Source organism: Pholcus phalangioides, unplaced genomic scaffold (genome assembly GCF_987345545.1).
Source record: "Pholcus phalangioides strain wild (caught in Gottingen) unplaced genomic scaffold, Ppha-v1.0 ptg000011l_1, whole genome shotgun sequence".
In the NCBI taxonomy this organism is placed as follows: Eukaryota; Metazoa; Arthropoda; class Arachnida; order Araneae; family Pholcidae; genus Pholcus; species Pholcus phalangioides.
Window position 1 is genome coordinate 27175684 of NW_028301604.1, and position 21013 is coordinate 27196696.

The following is a 21013-nucleotide window of genomic DNA, read 5'->3' on the forward strand; positions in this document are numbered from 1 at the left end:
TGCGAGAAAAATTAGAAGACTCCACGAAGCCCGCTGGCTAACAACTCTGATTCTGGCAATTCACAACAGCAGCGTACAATGGGCCAAAGGGAACCCGGTTAAACAAGGGGGGGGGGGCGAAATAATTGAAGACATTTCATTACTTTGAAATTATTTCTTCAGTTTAACACGTTCACGCGCCGGCGCCGTTTTTGATGTTTTTCTCTGTGAGACGGTGCTCGAATTCATGCTTCACTTCATCTGGCGGCGCAGTATTATTGCATATTCAGCCGTATATGCAACTGTTCGTCCAGTAACATAGTGCGTGTTAAGTTTATAATATTGAATTGTTATGTTTTACAACTGAATTTTTGTTTTATAAGTTATGTTTATAACGTTGAAATAAAATAAAATACGTTTAAATTTCGATTATTTGCATTTTCAACTATATGGCAATTCTTTCTAGTTACTAAACGAACTACATTTTTGATGGTACGCAGCGTCTGGTCGAATATTCAAGTGTGACCCACCGGTGATGCGCGCCGGCGTGAACGTGTTAAGTCAGTTTTGAAGTAATTGCTTTTGGTAATCATCATAAAAATGAAAGAATTTTTATCATTATGTAAAAAATATAGATTCATCATGAGGCCCAGGGCTATTGCAATATCAGCTTTCCGATGTAAGGACTGCATCGTAGACTAGTCAGGGCTAGTGCCGTCTTAACGCACCCACCAGGGCATGGCCCGGGGATCTCAAGTACAGAATGGGCCTCATGGCAATCAGATCCATTCAAAAATTTCGACATGCAGAATGTAAATTGGTTAGCAGGTGTTTCCAATCAAGTGGGGCCCAAACCCCCCCCCCCCATAAAATCCCTTTTCCCAGGTACGGCCGGAAATGGAGAGGTAGGGGGAATTGCCTCGTGCGGAAAAAATTTAGGGGCGACAATTCTAGGATGGAAACAAAGATCATCGTTATAAAAAATTAATGGAATAAAGTGAATATAAAGATAAGTTTAATTTTCTCCAAAGCTTCAAAACACGAGATAAAAAAATAGCTTTCCTTTTTGGGAAATGTTAGAGAAGATATAATTTTCGACAAACTTTCCATTACATGTTTAATTCTTAATTTTCATTCAAAACATAGTGTTTAATAATTTTTTTCGACATAATTTTCATTCCTTACATAATTATGCATACCGAATGCATGTACTCATGCGTTCGCTCGTCCACTCACTCGCGCACTCACTCACTCTTCTACTCGCCCGCTCACTCGCCCACCCACTCGCTCCCTCACTCACCCGCTCATGGACTCAGTAGCTCGCTTTCCCCCTCATTCTCTCATGGAATCAGTAGTTCACTTGCTATTAAATATACTATTAAATATACGTCAATTGATGTAGCTCTTAAGTTACTTTCATCTCTTGTGACTTCTGCTCTTTCATATGACACACCGATTTGGGTCACTGAATATATAAACGACTTTGACGTAATTTTAAATATTTTTACAAGAAAACTCTTACACCTCCCGAGGGAAACACCAGGATCCATTCTAAGATCAGAGCTTGGTTTATCAAGAATGTCAGTTCTTTTTCAGAAAACTTCTACTTCGTTTCCTAACACGAATTTCGAAAATGGCATCAGGCAGATTACCAAAAATATGTCTAGTAGATTTGATTAAACGGGTCAAAATATCTAAAGATAACAAACGTAATTGGATAGTATCAATCTGGAATATTTTTGATGAGTGCGGAATGAATTTTATAAAGGACATTCAGGATCCCACTGTACTTGACAAACTCATCCCATAAATACTCCAGATCTCTTGCGACCAAAGTATGCAAAATGATTATTCATACATTTTGAACCAAACTAAATTTCCCAGTATAAATCCTAAGCAAGATTTCAGAGTTGATAAATATTTATTACCCCAAAATGTAAAACTTAAAATTTACAAGAATTTATACTCAGTTACGGCTGAATGAATGAACACCAAAATTTTGCCACTGGACTTTTCCCGATGCCGAGATCTCTTCCAGCCCAGCTTCATGGCAAAGTCCGGAACACGCTCAGTTACGGCTAGGATTGGACAGAATCTACACTGCTGGCCACCCAAATTGCAACACCAAGAAAGACAAGAGATATCGCAACAATATTTATTTTGTAGATAACATGTTGACCAAGCATCAAATGATTAAATTTATAGACTTCTGTGAAGTGTGGTTCCTGCCAAAATCAGTAGCCAGAGTAGCCGCCATTGTTGGAGATCACCGCTGCCACACGCCTCGGCATTCATTCAAAGAGACTTTGGATGTGTCCTTGGGGTACAGCAGACCAAGCAGCTTCCACGCGTTGCCAAAGTTGATCTGGTGTGGCAGCTGGGGATGTAATCTGGGTCAATCGTTGAGCAACCATGGACCACATGTTTTCTATCGGCGAAAGATCCGGAGAGCGAGCTGGCCAGGGAAGCAATTCAATCTGGCGATTGACGAAGAACCTTTGGACAATGCGTGCCACGTGTGGTCGCGCATTATCCTGTTGAAATATGGCTGTGGGCAAGCCCTGAAGGTAAGGAAGGACAACTGGCTCCAACACCTCGGAGATGTAGCGCTGGCTTTTTAAAGTACCGGCAATGCGTACTAGAGGAGTGCGAGAGTGATATCCAATACCGCCCCATACCATAATACCCGGTGCAGGACCAGTGTGGCAGTGCATAACGCAGCTGTTCAGCATCCTCTCTCCACGGTGTCTCCAGACTCGAATCCGACCATCGTGGTGTTGCAGACAGAAGCGTGACTCGTCAGTAAAGACAATTTCATTCCATTGTGCCGACCACATCCTTCTTTCATCGCACCATTGGCGGTGGAGACGTCTGTGGTTCTGCGTCAAGGGTAGACGAAGCAATGGACGTCTTGCGGACAGACCACTCTGCTGTAAACGGCGTCGAATGGTACGCGCAGACACTGGATGATGCGGTACAGACTGAATGTGCTGTGCTATGGTTCGTGATGTGGCTGAGCGATCCGTCACTGCCATACGCACAATACGCCTGTCATCACGTGAAGTGGTGCACTGAGGTGGATGCGATCGAACACGTCGGTCCGTCGTACCCTCCTGCATCCAACGATCACATATCCATCCGCATTACAGTTGTTTGGTTTCGTCCAACACGACTACCGATTTCCCTGAAAGATAATCCACAATCTCGGTAGGCCACTATCCTTCCTCTGTCGAACTCGGATACTTGATCAAAAGATGATCGTGTTTTTGAAAAAACCACAAGAAAAACACAATTGCCGTACTTCAAATCGTCGAAATCTCCAAGCCTTAAATAGCGCTTTGAAGTGGCGCCACAGGCGCGCGTGATGTGCGTCTGCGCTGAAATTATAATCATTTGCATATCTCATCTCCGCTAATGCATGTTGTAAATTTCATATTATTTGCATGCTTCCTTCAGGGTGTTGCATTTACGGTGGCCAGCAGTGTATATCGGCGGTAATACAATGACTATTTTTCTATCAATGCCATGTACGTTTTGTAATAAAAATGTTCTGGAAACTTAAGAACACATCTTCCTTCATTGTCGATCTTATAACTACTACAGATTAAAATATACTGATTCAAATGCCCAATCACAAACAATGACAGAATTTCTCAAATACTACGAAACTAATTGTGAAAAATATTTTTTCTTTCCCTCAGATTTGTAAGATATAGCAATTTATTTGAATAGTGAGGGTCTTGATTTGTGTAATGTACATTCGTGGTTAATGTATGTTGTAGTGTTCGGAGCATATACAGTATATATGATTTGCATATTAATCATTTGTACGTATTGTGTCCTACTAATGGTTTTTAAATTTTTGATTGTTTTTTATTTTAATCCTACTATTGGATCTAATATGGGAAATTACGAATGTGCGTTGTGCGTGTAAATGGTTTAGAAGTTTTGCCACATATTTGCTTTTTGAATGGTATCGAACCAAGAAATAAATATTCTATTCTATTCTCATTATGAACTGCTCCAGATATAGCGGAAAACAATTTGTTACGAATCAGGGCAGCGGATCTGATGCCCAGACGGGAAGAGATATCGAAACCGGAGTGATATCGTTGAATGCACTTTTGCAATTTGCATCTGACGATACCATTGTTTTAGACTTGAGTTGCGTATTTTTTGAGCTATGCGCGTTAAAAGAATTTCGCCACGCAACTTTTTGCGAGTGCTCCCAGTATCGTCAGATGATTTAAAAGACGTATTCACGTCAAAAAAAGTATTTGGACCCTCTTGTTTTTTGACGTCTTCATGTACACGTGATAGCCGAAACTTTTTTGAACAGTCCTGTACTGTGAAATCGGGGTTTTCTTTAAACGTTTGAAGATGCCGAAGAAACAAATTGATTAGAAATTGAAAAGGAGAAATTGCCTGCTTTAGGAAAAAAAATGTAATGTCTGGTCATGAAATTTTGAGAAGAATCGAAAGATAGAAAAGCATTGTTGTTCAGAATTTCATAAAGGACCCCGAGAATTATTTACTGAAAATTCGCACAAACATGTGCCTCCTCCTATTATTATTTGTCAGAAAAGGTCGATTATTCACAGTGCTCGCTTGAAATAGTAATCTTCTCTGTGATGTAATACAAAGAAAAAATACAACTTACCTTACACGAGTCTAACTCTGCGTAATGTGTTGTTTGTAGTACAACTATTTAAATGCCAAAAAAATATTCATTATTTATGTTACAGTTCTTTAGTACATAAAAAAATTACCGAACTTTGGTATCCCATCCATTGGTCGATACAATGCTTTTGGATAATGTCACTAAAAAATTTCAAAATAAAAATATTAACTTATGCTTTTTTTTGTTAATCGGTATTATTATTTGTTTTATTCTTGATAATTTTTTTAAGGATAAAGGAGGAATGGTCTCGTTCCAAGGGGAAATGGATGCTTACGAAACCTCAGATCCCAAAGTTTGCATCATAATTGATTTTCGTGAGAATGGATCGTTTGCCTCTCAAGATTTGCCTTTTCCAAGCACGGCGTTGCGGCTCACTCCAAAGGAATGGCTAGTTAGTCAGTTGAATAGACAGAAAAAAGCTTTCAAGTGGGTCAAAAATTCACATGCAGCCATCGAAGGCCTTCTTCTAATGAACGTCGAAAGACACAGTACGTTGCTTTTTTAAATATTATTTTACATTTTACAACGCCAATGAAATCTAATCAAACAAAACATTTTAGACAAGTTTGTCATTTCTCAATCAGAAATTAAATACTCAATCACCTTCATTTTTTTACACTGCATTCATAATATACTCTCATGCAATACCTGACAGAGAAAAATACGACACTTACAGGGTGATTCAGAAGAGATGGGAAAAACTTTAAGAGGTGATAGTACACACCAATACAAACAATTGTCGTCAAAGAATGCATGGTCTAACGTGAAACGCAAACTGCGCGTTTCGAAACTGCCGCTCCGCAAACATTAAAACGGCATTCCTGTTGAAATTTATCGGGATTAAAAGAACAACATGCAATCAAATGTAACCTGGAGAAGAAGAAGAAACCGTATGCACCCGTTCTGGCAGTCCTTGTACGACCTGCATTAGACCGGGAAGCAAGAAAGGCTCCCGTTTCGCACAGCTGCCGATGCAAGCGCGCAAATTTTTTCGGATTGGGCAACCGATTTGATTGCATGTTGTTCTAGTAATCCCGATAAATTTCAACGGGAATGCTGTTTTAACGTTTGCAGAGCGACCGTTTCGAAACGCGCTAGCGCGTTTGCGTTTCATATTAGACCATACATTCTTTGATGACAATTGTTTGCATTGGTGTGTACCATCACCTCTTAAATTTTTTCCCATCTTTTTTGAATCGCCCTGTATAAAGAAATGCATTAAATGCAGCAGTGTGAAACGTGGATATAAAAAATCATGTCCTGAGTATGTGATTTCAAATTTGAAATCGAAAAAGGTATTAGACACCTCAAGTCCACACCTGCAGTGGAAAAGCTGTTTTTGAGGAGGAGCTGCGCACATCGTGGTCGATGTTGACGGTGAACAGCGCAAAATTGTGCATCCTCGCTCTCGTGGAAGCGCGATCCACTGGAAGTTACATCAAAGTATAGTCACTGAAAAATCCAGGCCGACTTATTATACGCCTTTAATTTGCAGTATAACATCACTATTATCACTACAGCCAATAACTGTTCTTTCTCTATGTCGTTTTTTTTATGATTAGACATCATATTGAACTGAAAAATGGGTTTCCACCCTCGATTAGCCCGCTAGGGTATACTATATCAAAGAAATTGGCTCATTCGTACACCTTCTATTGTGACGGCGTTTTCTTCTTTCGACGCGCATCACTGTCTGATGGAATGATCAGTATTGTATGCCCATGCTGAGTTGGCTTCTGACCTTGACGCACGAAGGGAGGGCTCATTTCCCAAGGAGGGGAAACGAAGCGAAAATGGGGAAAATGAACTGATATCGGCTGTGGACGCTTGTTTTCCCGCAGTGATTCCCAACCTTTTCAGTGCATACGCCAAGCAGATCAAGGGTAAAGACTAAACAAGGTACTGAGAGAAACGAGCAGAGACCACAGAGGGCCCACCTGAGGGTCTCTCATGGATGAAAACAAAGTTTCTTTGGTTATGTCCAGTGCCGGTGGCAAGTACTGAGCTAATATGAATAGAGTACGAGCCAAGCAGAGCCAACTGGTCCCTAATGAATAGGCCGACAAATAAATGGAATACCGAACGGGACAAGCAGAGACCACAGAGGGGCCCACCTGAGAGTCTTAACTGTAAGCCGCGGGTCACTGGACTCCAACGAAGCTCATTTGGCCGGTCCCAGCGGCGGCACGCAAAATCTGAATAGATAACAAAGCTATCCTGTGCTGTACTGAAACCGAAACTGCCTTATCATGGATCCTACACGTGAGAGAACAAAAGCTGTGTGTGTGCGCCACGTAGGTTAAACTTTTTTTCCGATAGCATGTGGCCATTTGAAGTTTGAGCGGTCACATACATTTTTCGCAAGCTTAGTGCAACCCGTTACGGGTATGGGACTATCATTGTGTGTTCGCAGTACACACTTAATTGATAACTGCTTTGTTTTTGTGTCGGGGTTTGGATTAACTTTTTTCTTCAAATATTCAAGGATCGTCTCTATTAAACCAGGTTTCTGGTATCCGAGGTAGCTCAGAATTGGTTTCCTCTGGTTGACCGGGATCCTTATTTTATTCATATTATTTTGCGTAATTGTTGTCAAAACGTCGCGAAGAGAAACGTTTAATACTTTCACAGGGATCAAAAAATTCATTAATAAGGCCGGGATTGCACTATAAAAGTTTGATAAAAGTCCTTTTATAAAACTTGAAAAATGCTACCAATAAGTATACTCGGGGATCCATGATGTTCTTAAGTCAGCCACCTCGTTGGGCAATTTGTCTGTTGTGGCGGTGTATTTGTATTTGTATTTGTATTTGTATCATCGGTTTCATTTTTTAGAATGTAACCAATAATCTTATTAGTGGCATTTTTCAAGTTTTAAAAGAGTACTTTTATCAAACTTTTATAGTGTAATCCCGGCCTGAGGAAAGTATCTACTTACATTGGATGAAAAGTTTGAAAAAATATTTATATCGAATACATACGGGTGTATTTTTATTTGTTTATACTGTTTTGTCCGGTTAACTGTGAAACTTAATTTTTATGAAGCAAAGGAGAAGGAAGTAGGATTCTAGGAGCATTTTAAAGTAGTAATTCTTCACATGCTTTTCATATTCTGCTCTTTTTATCTGCAAAGTATTCATTTATTTGTACAATTGCACTTTTGTGATACTGTTAATATAAATTTTTTTTAGCTGGTAATGTGCATTGGAATTAACGTGATCCTCACGTATTCCCAAAATATCTTTATTATCTGTCCAGGGAATTTCTTAGTGTTAGTAGACTTCCATGCCCGAGCCGGGATTCGAACCCAGACCTGAGAGGTTAGCTTCCTAACCACTCGACTGCCAGGCGACTATGGAGACCTTACAATGTTTATAAACATAACACATTATTCAGTCTGCCCCTCACATTTTATTGCGTACGGTATTTTTTGCGACGGCAGCCGGAACAAATGTCCAAATTTTTTGTCAGAAACAGCTAATTCATTAATTGTAACATTAGTGGCTATAAGCAATTTCTTTAATAAGTGTGTTGCTTATTGAAAAGTTAATTTTTATTAATACAAATTTGAATTTAGTTTTAATTTTTAATTAATTTAAATTTTAAATTTAAAGTTATAAATAATTCTAATTTTTAATTAATTTTTAAAAAATATTAATTTTCATATTTTAAGTATTTTACGCTGTTTTCTCTTTCTTCCGTTTTTAGAATTCCAATATCTCCCTGAGTATTGCACTTAGAAACGTGGAATTCTTTTGTTAACATCTAGAAAAACTGGGCAACAACTTTGTAATTGAATTCTTGAGCACAGGGTGTCTGTATAAAAAGTTAACATTTTTATTTTAATAACTATACAACCCCTTGCAACATGAATGACATATTTGAGTGCGTAGAAGAGTAGATCAACTTTGCTCAAGAATATTAAGAAGTCACCAACGAATAAGGCAAACACACGAAATTTGTATTTTCGTGTATTTGCTTTATCAGAGTACTACGTGTTATTTGGATACTTTTTTTTCTAATTGGAAGTATGACTCTAGAATGAATGATTCACCAGTAAAAAACCATACGCCCTGTTACTTATGCACCCTGTATATATTCTTTCACTACCTCGAACTAGACAAAGGGAAATAAAAAATATCGACGTCTTTTTTTCACCCGTTATCAGAATGTGAAAAAAGGGATTTCCGAGAAGACTGGGCTGCTGAGCCAACACCTTCTAGAGCTGCTCTAGAAGGTGGGCTGAGCTGACAAGGTAGAGGGATAATAAAAAAAAATGTTCAATTGATTGGTGTGTTTTACAAAATCTTTGGGATCTTTCATTGCCGAAATAAGAGGCTTTTAAGGTTGAAATGTTTGAAGTTTATAACATGTCTGCAGGGACATCGAAAGCTGAGAAAGGCCGACTATTATATTGAGATCCCTTTTAAATATTGCCACGTTTTTTTTTACCGAATTCTTAAGAGGGAAAATGAATGATATTTATCACATCGTCTACACCTTCTAAAGCACCTTCTCTTTTGTAGAAGGTGTTGATATCGTCCCCCTCATGTAAAGCACGAATGTGCAAATTTTCACTTTTTTTATCAGCTGGTTGTTTCTTTTTATGACCTTATTTTGCTATCTAAGTTTTGCCTGAAACACGAATGTGTACCCCCAGGGCCGGAACTAGAGGGGATAGGGCAATTGCCCGGTGCGGAAAAATTTAGGGGGCGGCAGTTCTAGGTGGGAACAATGAACACCGTTATAAAATTATCGAATTCTCAAGTGGTGGGGGTGGCAAAATACCTAGTTATGGCTCTGTGTATACCTATTGAAACACGTGTTGTAAAACATTTTAGAAAAATAACTTCCATAGAGTAACAGGGTTAGAGTAAACATTCAAACGTCATTTCCTCACGTTCTTTTTTTGGTCATTGCATATTCATGCTTCTAGCACGAGGGGACGATATCTCAAGACGACGTGCGATTTTATTAATCTTGTAATAATTCTTGTTTATTTTCTGTAGGTCAATTTCCTTTTGTGATGTATTTGGTGACAAATACTATACACACCGATCCACGCCGTCTAATCGTGCAACTCCGAAGTCAGATGATTGTTTCTCAGGGATCTGAACAGTTGCAGCATACAGGTAGCAAGTTACATATACATCATTCATTAATCTAAACGTATAGCAAAATTTTCCTTTTTTTCTGACATTAAGGCCACCAGATGGAGACATATACGTATATGCGTACAGCGTAAGATATCACTCTCTATATACTTGTTTATACAAGATATACTGGAAACTGGATGCTATGAATAGATGATGATTTTTGGAAAGAAAAATTCCCTTGTCTCTACAGGGAATCGAACCACCGTCCCATACAGAGTAAGTTACTTTCTATATATGTCGCCATCTGGTGGCTTTAATGTCGTTAACTAGCTATCAGCTGAATCCTGTCAAACTGTCTATTGTACGGTCCCGTTCATGATGTATACGCTCCAAGAAAGAAAGTTCCCACTGCTTCTATAGTGTTTTGGTACTGCACTCTCCCGGACTGCACGGGGGCGGTGGTTCAATTCCGAGTAGAGGCAAGCGAATTTTTCTTTCCAAAAATCATCATCTCTACATGACATATCCTTTCCTGTTTTCTTTTAAAATAACTATATGCGAAATAGTAGAGCTAAAATCGTATTACGTCATGCCCGAATTAGCTTGAAATGCGTGTTTTAGATTGCGGCTTCAATTTCCCTTTGATTACGAGATAACAAATCTGGCAGAGTCAAAAATTATCTGGCCTGTTTTAGAATAACTTCTGCACATTACCTCAGGTCAAAATCAGATAGAGGTGACAAATTAAATGTCAGTGATTGAAAAGCTACGGCGAGCTCCAGTTACCGATATTTGCTGTTATTTGCAGGAAGGAATAGCTCCTCGACCTAAACCCTCCTTCTTTACAGCAACCGGAAGAATGGAATCGATGATAGTAGGTACTCCACTGCGGCTCACGTACTGCTTATATCTCCTAAATAGACAAAGCGGGGACCGACGTTGTATCACTTGGGTTCACAATATGCGTGCTCGCAACTCTTGCTCCCCAGGTTTACGCTCATTTGGAAAAACGCCTAGCTTTTCCTTTCTTTTCTTTTTCCACTAACGAGTAAAACGGTTACATCAGCAGCACCACAGCCTTTTGCCATTCATGATTCAGTTGGCGTGACGTGAGTGTCTTTGACTTTGTAATATCATTAGGATTCGCTCGAGCTACTGATTCTTTACTCTTTACGCCAGTGGTTGACAGCAAAGGCTTTCTAATGATTTTTTCGCTTTCCTAAGATTGATTCCGATGTATGACGTGAGCCCCGCCTATTTCGCGTGCTCTTGCATATCATCTCGATATAGATATACCCAAAATATCACTCGTTTTGTCTTTTACGGGATTACATCCTTTTAAGTACAACTTCAAAATACTAGATATATAATCTATGTTTTCATAAATTTTCACTGTGAGGATTAAAAAACTGAAATAGTGGGTCATGACCAACGTACTGCCGATCGCTTACTCGATTTTCACTCTACTGAACAATTCTGTTGCTAATACACGCTAGAAAAGTACAATATACTTTCCTCACCGCTATAACAGTATTTTTTCAACTACTGACTGACTGAGGAAGATGCATTTTCTTAGGGCGTACCAAGTTTATGAAATCCTATTCTTCCTTATGAATGCGGCTCCGTGTGAGCTGGATGAAGAATATACTTACGAAATATTATTTGCATGCTCAAAAGTATACGACTTATCGAAAGCTAAGCAATCTTTTGAATCTGCCAATCATCGGTCCGATGAACAAATGTTTTTTACTTCGTTCGCAGCGAATTCGCTCCACCTACCATGGTCCAAAAAATTGCACTCAAAACAATTTTTTTTACGCAAATGAAACAGAGAATCATGTTGCTATGCAAAAAGTCAAGTTGGTTTTCTTGCTGAGAAATATAGCTGGAACCATTGTTTAGAGGAAAAAAAAGTGGAGATCTTCAAAAATGTGTACATCTTCACCTCAACTTACGAGTGGTTCCACGCATCGTCCATAAGTTGAAATCACGCCAAGCAAAAGATCCCTTATTTGGGACCAGAAAGAAATAAAACATGTCTAATCTTTCTTCTCTCTCAGGAGAGTCCGATTAGAACATGTTTTTCAAATGTCACTGAGATCAATGTAGGATTAGCGTCAGTAGCGCTAAATACTTCAGTTTATAACGATAAAAGTCCGTAAGTCAAACGTTCGTAAGTAGGCTGTATTTTGCTCCTTAAATAAGAACCACGTGTGATTTGACAGATTTATTTTGGAATTCTCTTGGGTTGTTACAATATCGAAAAGATTCCCATGACAATAAGAGAAACGACGAAAACTTCACGTTCAATTACAATAGGAATGATATGTTGCGAGAAGGGTATGCATTGTATCTTTCACAAAATTAAACGAATAGAAGTAAAGTGGATCCTGATTATAACATTTTTCAAAAAACCGTCATGGAAAAACGTTGTAAGAAACGAAAATTAGTCGTACTAAGCGGGAAAACGCTTTAAACGGGAAATCTTAATAAGAACAACTTACAGACCACGAAAATTAGTCGTACTAAGCGGGAAATGTTATAAGCGGGATCGACTATATTTGGCTCTTAATATAAAGGTTTATCACTTACACTTCACCACTACACCATTTACACTTCACCAATTTATATGCATAGTCTGGCGCAAATGTAAGTGATCCGTATAAGAAGATAAACCAGTTGATGGATATTTTTTGTGGTCCGTTCGAATTTTTATATAATAAATGCACTAATAGCAAATGAAATCGGATAAGTGAATAAATTTCGTAACACTTAGCTGAATGCTTATTCTCCGAGTTCGAAATCTTGAAACACATTGTAAATAACACTTCATTAAATAGGTAGTGAATTTTTCTATCAATTTAATTGTTCCCATTATCGACCCGTAGAAAATATGTTTGTAGTAAGTACTATAAAAAATTACACCACATTAAAATAAAATTTTTAAATTCATCCAAAAACTTTTTCTATCCTCATAAAATCGAAACACTTTGGAAATATGGACAGCTGAATTTTTATAGGTATTTCTATTCACCCCATCGTTGAGTGGAGTGTTTTGTTTAGAAATTATGCGAGTGAAATCGGCACTTATTATATTTTCGTAAGGTTTCCTCAACTGTATTGGATTTTGAAGGAAGCCTTCTAAATGTCTCAAAAAAAGCTCTCTACTTCTTTTCATACCTATTTAACATGTCGTTGAGATTGACCAAATAAGCTGAACAAACTCCTTTTTGTGTACACGAAACAGACCTACAAAAAATATTAAAAGTAAAGGCTGTGTTAAGAACACTCTCGAGTGAATATGTGAATATCTACAAATACATAGCTCGTATATTATCACTTTGTTCTAATCTTGAGATCGAAGAACACAATTTGCCAGTTATTCAATAACTGTAGTCAAAAGTCGATTTCAATAATATTGTATGATCATGGAATTCTTATCTGCCCTTCGATACGGATCGGACGCACTTTTTTGTGCTCCGGAATTGCTTGTAAACTCTATATCTGAATCAGCGTTTCTAAACGCTGGTTATGGGACCACCTTATATGGTCTGAGGATCATAGGTGGTCCGCGATGATGGTGTAGGTGGTTCGCAGGCAAACTTGGTAATTCAATTCCAACTGGATGGAAAATTAATCAATTGTTGTAATTGATATTATAGTAATATCCATATGGGTTCACAAATAAAAATTGTACCTTCATACTTCGGTTCATTATACCTCGTCAAGGAAAATGCGGAAAATTGCGAACATAAATACGGTATATAACTAATTTTCAGCCCAAAAACGCAATTTATGACAGATTTGCTGATTACTGCAAAAAGGGGTGAAGGGCGGGGAAATAAAAGGTTGCTACAAATCGCAGTAAACAAAACTTTGACGGAAAAAAACACTCAAATGACCCGATTACTGTAAAATACGGGACGTCATCAGTTGCCTTTAAAAACGTTGCCATAAGTTAGAAAAATCCCTAATTGTAGTTAAAATTGCTGAAAAATTGAGGAAAAAACAGTTTATCTTGCAATGTGAAATGCGTGAATTTTTGTATTTATATCCAAAATCATCACAAGTTATAAAAACGCTGTTTATTAACGATTTTAGTGAACATCATAAATTTAAAAATAAACATCATTGAAAAAATAGGACAAATGTATAAAAAGAAATTCAGAGCCACTGAAAATACAGAAATGTCCCGTAATATGGGACACAAGTGGTCCGTCGAATTGTTGCAGATGTTTTACTGGTCCCTGGATTCAGAAAGGTTGAGAAACACTGATCTAAATCATTGTTAGGCCAGATTATCCTTATTTGGACGGCAAGCGTCGTTAATTCCTCATTTTCCTATTATAATATGCGATAGTTGATAAGGGTACAAAGAGCGCACCTGACCAGAACAAGTGGGAGCTGAACGGATATGGGTCAGTTCAACACCTTCTAGAGCGGATAAGGTGTTGGTCAGTTGCACTGGAAGGTAGGCGTGGCTATCGAATTGCACTGCTTCACTTTTGTTATCTGTGTCCGAATTGCACTGGACTCTTCCCCCCCCCCCCTCCACTTCCCTGCTGATACCGATTGTTGATATATAACTTTTTTCATTTTCCCCGCATTATTTTTCCTTGACACTTCATCTATGCTTAGTACAGATAGTGACATATGGCGTGAAAATTTAGATTTTTGTAATTAACTAAATTAATTATCCAATAATTAGTTGTTATAAAAATTTTAAACTTGAATATTAACCCTCTAAATTGCAAAATTAATTAATTATTGAAAAAAAATGGACATGGGTATCAATGCAACAGAATTTAAATTACTATACATGTCGACACTTTTAGTGATTAACTTACTGTTTCTTTTTCATAAAAAAAGAAATTTTGAAATTGAGAATCGTTCTTTGAAAAGGTTACCTGCATATGATCATCTACATTCAAGCGATTTGTGGTTACTATTTTCACAAGCAAAAGTGACGAAAACCCCATTTCGCAAAGGGGTAATTCCAGTATTACGTCAGCATCGATGAGGGGAGGGGTTTCCGTTTTGCTGACTTTTGATGACAAGGGGGGAGGGGGGGTTTGGATAATGCTTACGTCATCAACCACAATTTATGAAAATAAGAAATATTCTTATGGCATCTTACTCAGTGCGCCAAAAACGGGAAAAACCTTTCGATAGTTTGCGGGCACTTGAAGTAACATTCGCCCCTATTGATAAGTGCCCTACAGAACCACTTTAGTGATCTCTAAATGTGTTTCGTGGATCCAACTGATCTGGAAATACGTTCGGGCCGCTTAAGTGCTCTGGAAATGCGTCCGGGCCGTTTAAGTGCTCTGAAAATGCGTCCGGGCCGTTTAAGTGCTCTGGAACTGTGCCACGCATCACTCAAGTGATCCGTAATTATATGCCGTGGATCACTTAAATAATCTGAGAATGTTCCGTGGGTAACTTGAGTGATGTAGAACCGCACTGGGGGCCGCTTAAATGCTCTAAAACTGTGCCCCATGTCACTCAAGGGATCTCTAAATGTGCCACAGATCGTTTAAGTGTTCTGGAACTGTGTCGCGGGTTACTTAAGTGATTTTAGAATGTGAAAGTGATCTTTGAGGCCTACCTCAGTGATCTGAAAATGTGCCACGGGCCACTTAAGTACTCTGGAATTGTGCCACGGGTCATTTAAGCAATTTGTAAATGTGCCGCTTTGTTTATTTTTACAAAATGAGGTTTGAGGGGGGCAAGCCACATCAGATAACCTGCAGGGCCACATTTGGTCTGCGGGTCGAGGGTTTACCATATATGGCTTAAAGGGTGCGTTGCAATGAAATTCTTAAAGAGAAATTTTGAGTCCTTACCCTTGAAATAGCATTGAAATTAACAGAAATTGATTATAATAACATATAAAGGTATTTTGTTTGAAAATTTTAATTAAAAAACATTTTTTTTCATGTACGGTTGCCCCTCCCGTGTACGTTTCTGGTCCCACCAATATGCGTTAGGAGGTAAGAGGTAGTGCTGACACAATTTTGCTGACAAGGGGGGAGTGGGCAAAATTTCTAAAAATTTGCTGACGTAATACTTGAACGGCCCCAAATGAGTTGTGACTGGTAGAGATTAGTAGAAGATTTTTCAAAGCTTTGGTTATACTTCTTCCAACACCATCTACTATAGATAAGATGAGGTTCAGTGAATCTTATCCAGCACCCTCCCGTGCAACTAACCCATCTGATAAAAGGGGAGTTCGTGCAATTGACCCTCGGATTTGATTGACAGGTTTTACGAGCAGTGAAACTGACCCTCGTCCAGCTGAACACCTGAGACCTTTTTAGAGGTCTTTATAGGAGTTCCACTTATATTACATACCACAGAACTGCGTTTCTCAACCTATGGTCCGCGGACTACCTCTGGTCTACGACGATGACATAGGTAGTCCGCAGGCAGACTCGATAAAATTATTCACCTGTTGCAATTGATATTATTAATATCCACATGGGTTCAAATAAAATTATACCTGCATACCTAGGTTCGCATACATCATCGATGGAAACGCAGGAAATTGAGGTCTTAAATACGGACTGTCACTAAATTTTTCCAAGAATCACAATTTATTGTTTTAAATGAAATTTGCTAATAACTACTCAAATTGCTGAAGAGGGAGTGGAAATGAAGGGCTGCTACTAATCGCAGTAAATAAAAATGTGTTTCGCTGAAAAATATCCAAACGATCTGATGATCATATTTCACTAAGAAAAAAAATACGGCAAATTGGAATCCTAAATAATAATCCTTATAATACAGGGCATCGCCAATTATCATTAAAAACTGTCAGAAGTGGGCACAATCACCAGTCGTAATTAAAATTTCAAAAAAAAACCTGACAAATATGTGAGATGAATATTTATAACTTATGCCATAATTATCATAATATAATTTATATAATGAAATTGCAGTGTGTGTATTCACGATTTTAGTAAATATTACAAATTGAAATAACTATCGTTGAAAAAACAGGACAAATGTATTTAAAAAATCTGAACAACGAAAATTATAGGTATGTCCTGTAATACGGGACACAAGTGGTCCGTCAAATTGTTTCAGGCATTTTACTGGTCCTTGTTTTTAGAATGGTTGAGACACACTACCGTAGAAGATGTAAGATACGTGTTGTGTCCGAAGTGTTAAAAAGAGTCATGTATTTTATTTTATCTATAAGATTTTTTTTCTTGGATTTGATTTTTGGATTTTTTTAAAAAACGTAGGATTTCATTTTTGGGGCTTTTGTTTCTTTGGTTTATGTTAATTAGTATTTATTAAAGGTTAATTTGTAAGATAAGTGTTTGTATTTCTTATTTTTAAATTTTTATTAGCATTTTTACCGATAGGTTCATATTTATTTTCTCTCTCGGCTTTCATTTAATTTTCTTTGTACTTTGCCTGGTCATTTATTTTTGTATATTCAAATTTTTGCCCATGTGGTCGTATAAGAGGGTATATTGGTTCTTTGCTTTCAGCCATTTTGTTGTTTTTCTCGCTTCTTTGATACACTTTGCTTGGAAGTTTTGGGCGTTGGTGTTGGTAAACAGAGTAGAATTTTTTCCCCCGGTAATGTTAGAGAAATTTTATTATTTTGCTTTGGGCCCAATTTTTTTAATGTTATAGCTAGTTAGCTAGTTAAATTATATACTTAGCTAATACTAATAAGTATAGTTGTATCTTAATACTTTTGAAGTGTGTGTGTGTGTTCTGTACTTTATATATATATATTTCTTCTTCGAAATTCAATGTTGAGCATTTTATTTTTCTTTATTTTCTCATATAATCTGTTACGTACATTTTGTATTGTAATTTCTTTTAGGTTATTGTAATTTTCTGTTAACGCTTTTTTTTCCTCATTCTCCAATTTTTTAAGTATAGTTAATTTGTTTCTCATCTGGTTTTTAGAAATATTGTTAGTATGCCTCGACCTCGATAGTGTTGTGTAGGGCTTGCAACGGGAAATTTCCCTGGTCTATATATACTGGATGATTTAGAAAAGATGGGAAAAACTAAGAGGTGATAGTACACACCAATATAAACAATTGTCATCAAAGGATGCATGGTCTAACATGAAACGCAAACGTGCTAGCTCGTTTCGAAACAGCCGCTCCGCAGACGTTAAAACGGCATTCCTGTTGAAATTCATCGGGATTAAAAGAACACTATATGCAATCAAATGTAACCTGGGGAAGAAAAAAAAAACCGTATGCATCCGTTCTGACAGTCCTTGTACGACCTGCATCAGACCGGGAAGCAAGAAAGGCTCTCGTTTGGCACAGCTGCTGATGCAAGCGCGCAAATGTTTTCGGGTTGGGCAACCACCTGTGGAGAAAACACTCACCGTACATTCGTGCTGCGTCTGTGGTACCCATTTGCAGCTCCGTAAGTGAAATGCATGTCTGCTTTTTCAGTATTACTATAGTGCGCCATTATCCCGTACGTTACAACTCTTAGAACGGTTGCACACTGGAATAACTTCACAGGGCTGGCGTCCGCGCCTTTTGTTCACTGTGACGCAGATTTGCATATGGTTTCTTCTTCTTCCCCAGGTTACATTTGCATGCATGGTGTTCTTCTTTTCCCGATAAATTTTAACAGGAATGCTATTTTAATGTTTGCGAAGTAGCCGTTTCGAAACGCGCTAGCGCTTTTGCGTTTCGTGTTAGATCACGCATTCTTAAAGTTTCTCCCATCTTTTCTGAATCACCCTGTATATAAAGGGATAGTAGCTGATAGTTTCAAGTGTAGGCCGAACACATACTGGGTTCACTTTGGGGTTTCACTTTGGAGGCAATGAATGAATCTCATTCTTTTCTGTTGTTTAACATTGTAGAATTTGCAACAGCGGAAGCCCGAGATAAATCCAGAATTCAGTCTGCGTCCCCCACTAAAAATCTGAGTATTGGGTCCCCCCTGCTGGATGGGGGCCCTGGATTTCATTCGTTGTAAAATTGATAAAAATTTAAAATTTTCGTGCTCCCTCACCGGGGAGATGTCCGACAAGTCTCCAGGTCGGGGCCCCATGGAAATGTTGACAGGCTTCATTTTGGGTGTCCCTTGATGAATCTCATTGATTTTTGTTGTTTAACAATGTAAAATTTGCAACACATCGGTAGCCCGAGATAAATCCAGTCTGGGCCCCACTAAAATTCAGCGAATTGGAGTCTGGGGACCCCCATGGGCAAGTTTTCTGGGGGTACTTGATGAATCACATTTGTTTTTTGTTGTTTTATTATTATAAAATTCGCTTCTTCAGTAAGCTGGTGCTTTCACATGTCCCTTTCCATAGTACGCTGATGAAGTGGGACGAAATAAACAAGATATGTTGTGATGAGAAAAGGGGGGGGGGTTGGTCACCAAAGGCGACAGGGGGGGGGCAGAGCCCCCTAGTATATATATATATATATTTGTATGTATATATACCATTTTTGTGTATTTTCAAACCCCCCCCCTCCCTCCCTCGAATGACGGCCCTGGATTTGTCAACACGTTGATGGATTAGCAGGGGTTCTCAAACTGTGCCAACCTTTGTCAGGGGTGCAGCTTCGCAGTGGTCTTGACAAAGGTTTTTCAAAGAAATGCTTTTCTTACAACTGCTCTTCACATAGACGTACGCAGAATTTTCTCGGGGGGGGGGGGGGTTCAGATTTGTTCTTCCTTCTGGGGGGTTTACGTTTTTTCCGGCAAAATAACACTATAATCTTGGCGTGGGGGGGGGGGTAGAACCCCAAATCCCCCCTTTGCGTACGCCAATGGCTCTTCATAAGAGAAATGGGTGGCGCGGGTGGAAAATGTTTGAGATCCCGTTTTTTAGGAAAACGGATGAACACCGTGATGATTGCTCATCGCTTACTAACATTATCAAAACATGGTTTCTGTTTTTTTCTCTTTCATTTTATTGTATTGAATATCTGTTATTTCCGTGGATTTGAATTGGAATGCCGTGTTTTATGAAAGAGACACGAGATTTTTTTCTGATACAAATAATGAACATCTCACACACAATACATATCTCTGTATTTCTTACAAACTCGAAACCAGTTTATTGCATCATCCGCGCGTTCATTGAAATTGGTTATGTATAGAACACTGCCAAAAGTGCCAAAAGCAGTGCCGTGCCATCTTAAGGCATGGGCCCACCAGGGCACGGCCCGGGAGCAGGGCCGTCTTAAGAGCATCATGGGCCCCCAGGCCAAGTGATTTTTCTGAGGCCCTATCAGGCAAATTCTTTAAAATTTCTACCAGATCTCATTTTTGTGAGGCCCCTTTCCTCTTGAGGCCCCTGGGCCGTGCCCGGGTGGGCCCATGCCTTAAGACGGCACTGCCCGGGAGACCTCAAGATAAAAAAGGCTTCACAAAAGAGAGATGTGGTTGAGATTTTCGAGAATTTGCCTGGTAGGTAGGGCCTCAGAAAAATCATTTGGGCCCATGATGCTCTTAAGACGGCCCTGCATATAGGAGGAATCTATAATTCTGGGATGTCATAAATAATGGACCCACTCTGATAATTTGTGATTAACGACCACGTATACATTTATCGCTAATAACAATCATTTTCATAATGATACGCTGGCCATAAAAAAATTACGGTTGCGTCATCGAGGTGTATGGATAACTTCTCGCTTCATCTCGTTAACGGTGATGTTTTCTTTAGAAAGTATCGAAATTAGCTTCTGCGGATTATAGGCATGTATTTTTATTCAGTGTCTAACTAGTTCTGTTGTCTCTCTATCTTGATTGAAGTATAATTATTTAAATCTTTATGCAATAATATTATAATATAATAATATTCGAAACAACGGTTTGATACAAGTAGTCATTAAAAACATATATCAGGACTTGTAGTCTTTTGAGGATTAACGGGTTTATTGCTGCGCTTCTCAACCTTTTTTGACCCACGGAGCCCTTTCCGGTATGTAATTTCTATGGCGGTGCCCCGGGCGCCCCGGACCCCTATTTTTTATTTATTATAAAAAATAATTTTTTTTTATTTATTTATTATTATTTATTATTTATTTATTATTTATTTATTATTATTTATTATTTATTTATTATTTATTTATTATTATTTATTATTTATTTTTTATTTATTTATTATTTAACTTATTCATCAAAGTTTCTGACCTATTTTTATTATTCAAAAATATTAATAATTATTTTTTTCAAATTTACTGGGTTTTTTTATTTATTTTCCACGAGTGGCCACGGAGCCCCTGGGAGTTCACACTGG

General features: G+C 38.3%; 1 protein-coding gene across 1 annotated transcript in view; it reads left to right on the top strand.

The window, feature by feature from the left end:
- The window catches only part of LOC149080289 (uncharacterized), a 79321-nt gene that overhangs the window by 49463 nt on the left and 8845 nt on the right, over positions 1 to 21013 (top strand). The window contains exons 2-3 of the mRNA XM_089239419.1: positions 4890 to 5148; positions 9670 to 9792. Of these exons, the coding sequence (XP_089095545.1) occupies positions 4890 to 5148; positions 9670 to 9792 (382 nt within the window). The remainder of the gene's footprint in view (positions 1 to 4889; positions 5149 to 9669; positions 9793 to 21013) is intronic.